Below are 3,934 nucleotides of genomic sequence, written 5' to 3'. Positions count from 1 at the left end.
TTGAACCAAATGGAAAGCTAATACTAAAATCAAAATAACGCACTAAATCGAAGTGGCATACTAAAAATTTCCCAAAGGAAAAGAAAATTACAGAACTGATCTCCATACTTTGCCCTAACTTCTGTCGATTGTCTAGACGACGTCACCACGTGTCAGCACTCATCTAGCATGAGTATCCCGCCAAATTCTACTCAGACGGCATCGGCACGCTTGATGTTGGAAGAGGATCACTTCGTTAAACTACAACCTAGTCCTACCAATACTTCTCTACACCATTTACGCAAGAGCTACCAAACTACGAACTTAGTAACAGGGCAAGTAAGAAAATTCTACCATTTCGTCGACCGCGGCTACATCAAGAATGTATGTAACTTGGCAACATATATCACTCGTCTTTTACGATAACTCCTTCAAAAATGCCATCAGATCCGAAGTGTGGTGCGAAAAGCCTTGGATCAACAGGTCCCGGGAGGCTGAAGGAGAGAGTGAATGGTCCAGCCGGGCATAATTGCTGCAACTTCATCTGAAATACACGCGAACGTTTCCTTATGGGATTTCCACCACTTGTGATGCCTTGGAGATGAACCTTCCCATTCGATTCAATCTCACAACTAAACTGACCTGTTGCCACAAATAATATCAACTTGTAATTTTGAACAAACATGAGCTCAAGATTTCTTGTCAAGAGAGCATAAATGCAAGAAAATCTTGAATCATGGAAATATATATATGGGATCCAAAGCCACTTTTACATCTCCTTTAAATCCCGGGAGATGTAACTTTTGATTTCGATCCAATGCATAGATGTAAATGAGGAGATGCAAATTTAATTTTCATGTGTAAATCAGTATCTTGTTTTTTAGCTCAGATACACTTCATGGGTTCAAACAAATTCCCGGCAGTCACTTAGCCTAGAATGTGGGGAGGGGATAATAAACCCTCCAAGAGGCTTTCTGGTGTTCAACTTATTAGAAGTACGAATTGTTAAGAAAATTCTGTCTAGAATATTCATACGGTGCTATATCTTGGAGCAATGGGAACATTAACTGCAGATTAACTCTGTTTTACTCAATGCACTGAGATACAATATCCTATTAAAGGTAGAGGAGGTGCCTTGAGAACTTAAAAAAAAAGGGGGGACACTGAACTATAAGCATTTTAATAGCATAAACCAGCACGAATAAATGAAAAGAAATAAGGAAAGGAGAACATACAAAAATCCTTCCTGACCCCTGGTAGAGCAACCCGGAAGTAATATGCAACCTTGCTAACACCAATGTCCACTAGACCAATTGGTGGTCCAACTACGCCTTTCCTGGCAGTCCCAGACAAAACAATAGAAGAATCAGAAGTAGGTTCTTCCATATTAGGAAGAGAGATAAGGGGCATCAGGGCAGGGCCATCTGGATTGCTCATCCATGAAGCTCCATCTTTGTTATAATGCTTTGATTCAGAAACAACTAGGGGAGATGCTGGCTTTGCTGGAGAATGAGAGACGCACCTCCTCTTATACTTTTTCAGAAACCTTTCTGATGAATTACCATTTCCATTAGACATATTTTCTGTCTTTGTTTCCTTGCCATCGTCATTCAAGCCATTAGACTTACTTTCTCCACCATCCAGGTACTCATGTTGATATCGTATAGTTTGACCTATATCAATTTTTAGGCCATCTATACCAGATAAAGATTTGAACTTTTCAAGAACATCTTCTTCCATAAATGATGTAACAGGATCATCAATCAAAACAATCCCCTTAACAACTCTGAAGCTCTCTGGGTACCATATCTGTTCATGAAGAGCCAAAGGAAAAAGATCTGTGAACTGGTGCCAACTTTCTTTTGTAACCCCTGAACTTGGTAAGGTTGGGCTGCCCTTAAAGTACTTATGCAACATATCTGGTCTCAAAATGAGACTAGGGTGAGCATTTCTCAGGATATAGTAATATAAACTCTCCAAAAAAGACACACTGACATATGATGGCCCCAAATCACTTGACATATATGGAGGCAAACTTTCCACTATCCTTTGAAATGCTGAGTATCTCAGGCTATCAATATTGACATCAGGACCCAAGTAATTTCCCATTATGAAGTTGACTAGAAAATGCTGGTCCGCAAATGACGGTTTCAATGAAGCTTTACGAGGATCGTCTTTTGGTTCTAAGTCCATGCTCCTAGCTTATTCTTCTAAATCTAAAATACCAAAATTATTGAGATCCATCTACAAAGGTAAATCCAACTAACTTCATTACATAAATAAATGATTCAAAAGAACATACTGAAATGAAATTTCTCTTCATAGTTTCAAGATAAGTAGATTCCACATGCATAGAATATCTATTTTCTTACTTCCATATGGTTTAAAACTGAAAAGCATAACTTTTAAACAGAATTTGCATTTGTATGGGTTTACAGTGTTAGACAATGTCGAGGTTGATACTCATACACCGATTACAGGTCAGATTCTTACATCAACTCATACCCCAAATGCAGCTTGGCTAAAAATAAATTCTTTCGTTTGAAAATTTAAAAATGGGATTCTGGGTATATAGAATCTAACTCAAAATTTAAAATTTCCTTTAAAATAAATAAATATGTCAACCGAAGATAGGGTTTTTTTTTTTATTATTTAAACTTTTTTTTTTTTTTTTAAATTTGTTTAGTTTCGAGTTAGCAAATGCATAACAATGAACTGAGAAAGCAGGAACATTTGAATAAAAAAGTAAAAATAAAATGGAAACCACTAACCAGAAAATGTAATCTACATTAAACCCTCAATCAAAAAGCAATTAAGAATCAGAAATTAAAGAATCAGAATTAACCTGGGGTTCGTAAATGAGCCGATTGAAGAAGATTAGAAGAAGAAGAAAGACCAGATAAGGGGTTACCAGAGAGAGGGCTGGAGCTGGGTTAGTTAGAAGTAAAAACTAACAGGAAGATAGAGAAGTGAAGCAGAAGACGTGATCGCTGCCGTCTGCTGAGGTTGAAGAAGAAGAAAATAAAGCAAATGTCAGAGGGCGGGGCGGTGGAGGGGATGGGCTGAGTCCATGTTTTGCAACAATTAAAGAACCCAGGTACTTTTTCTGGCCCAAAACAAAAACCAAGTATTATTGCACAAGGGAATCGGTTAAATCAGAAGAAAACTAAACTACGTTTAGACGAGGAAATTTAAGATTTTCAAGGAATTTTAAAGTTATGAATTTTTTTTTTCTGGAATTCGAAAATGTGGAATTTATTTTCTAAAATTTGAAAATTTTCTCTTTGGTTAACCTAAAAAAGAAAAAAAAAATTCAAATACGAAATTGAATGAGTAATAAGAGTCATTAATATAATGTGACAGATAATAGGATATGTACTAGCGGAGTTGACGGTGGTGATGGTGATGACAATGGTGGGTAGTGGTTGCGGCGACACAGTGATGATAATAGGTGGTGATGATAGCGGCGGCAATGACGATGGTGGGTGGTGTTGGCAACAGTAGTGATGATTGTGGGTGGAAGCGGCGGCAACAAGGGTGGGAGTGACATTGATAGTCACTCACGGCTAGGTTTTTGTTTTTATTTTATATTTTTTAAACTCTCATTTATAGAAATTAACAACAATTTATATGGAATTTAAACTTGAGAATTTGAGGTCCAAAATTTCAAGTTTTTTTTTTCACGTGGGAATTCTAAATTTCGATGCTTATAAATCCAAACAAGAAAATCAGTGCATGTTAATTATAAGTTCTAACTTTTGTTCAAATTCCAATATTATTTTCCTCATCCAAACAAAGGGTGTAAGCATGAAAACCCTGTAGCAAATCAAACAAGAACACATGTACAAAATAACTGTATCGTATTAATGAGTTTAAGGTTACAATTTCTGTTTACAAAGTTTTCTCTAATTCGACCTCCAAAGATGTGTAGATGTGTGTTGTTGATCCGAAGGTC

At 36.7% G+C, this 3,934-nt stretch overlaps 1 protein-coding gene across 2 annotated transcripts; it reads right to left on the bottom strand.

Annotated features, from left to right (window-relative positions):
* On the bottom strand, positions 1-3,172 carry LOC103942428 (increased DNA methylation 3). Of its 2 annotated transcripts, none has more exons than XM_009352616.3 (3): positions 2,825-3,172; positions 1,215-2,223; positions 1-621 (listed from the first exon to the last, which is right to left on the bottom strand). In XM_009352616.3, the coding sequence occupies exons 2-3, from the start codon at positions 2,170-2,172 to the stop codon at positions 386-388; spliced, it is 1,194 nt and encodes a 397-aa protein (XP_009350891.2). In that variant the 5' UTR covers positions 2,173-2,223; positions 2,825-3,172; the 3' UTR covers positions 1-385. The 2 variants fall into 2 exon arrangements, with proteins under 2 accessions (XP_009350891.2, XP_009350890.2); XM_009352615.3 differs by having other exon boundaries at positions 1,215-2,195; positions 2,825-3,164.
* Positions 3,173-3,934: the final 762 nt, after the last annotated feature.

This window comes from the organism of the source record quoted next, unplaced genomic scaffold, assembly GCF_019419815.1.
Source record: "Pyrus x bretschneideri cultivar Hongxiangsu unplaced genomic scaffold, Pyrus_bretschneideri_v1 Contig76, whole genome shotgun sequence".
Classification (NCBI taxonomy): domain Eukaryota; kingdom Viridiplantae; phylum Streptophyta; class Magnoliopsida; order Rosales; family Rosaceae; genus Pyrus; species Pyrus x bretschneideri.
This window is presented reverse-complemented; position numbering and strand designations above follow the sequence as displayed.

Coding starts and splice junctions, on each gene's coding strand:
- LOC103942428 (XM_009352616.3), bottom strand. CDS start 2,172: ATGGACTTAGAACCAAAAGACGATCCTCGTAAAGCTTCATTGAAACCG. Junction 622..1,214: donor AGGGGTCAGGAAGGATTTTT/GTATGTTCTCCT, acceptor TTGTGGCAACAG/GTCAGTTTAGTTGTGAGATT.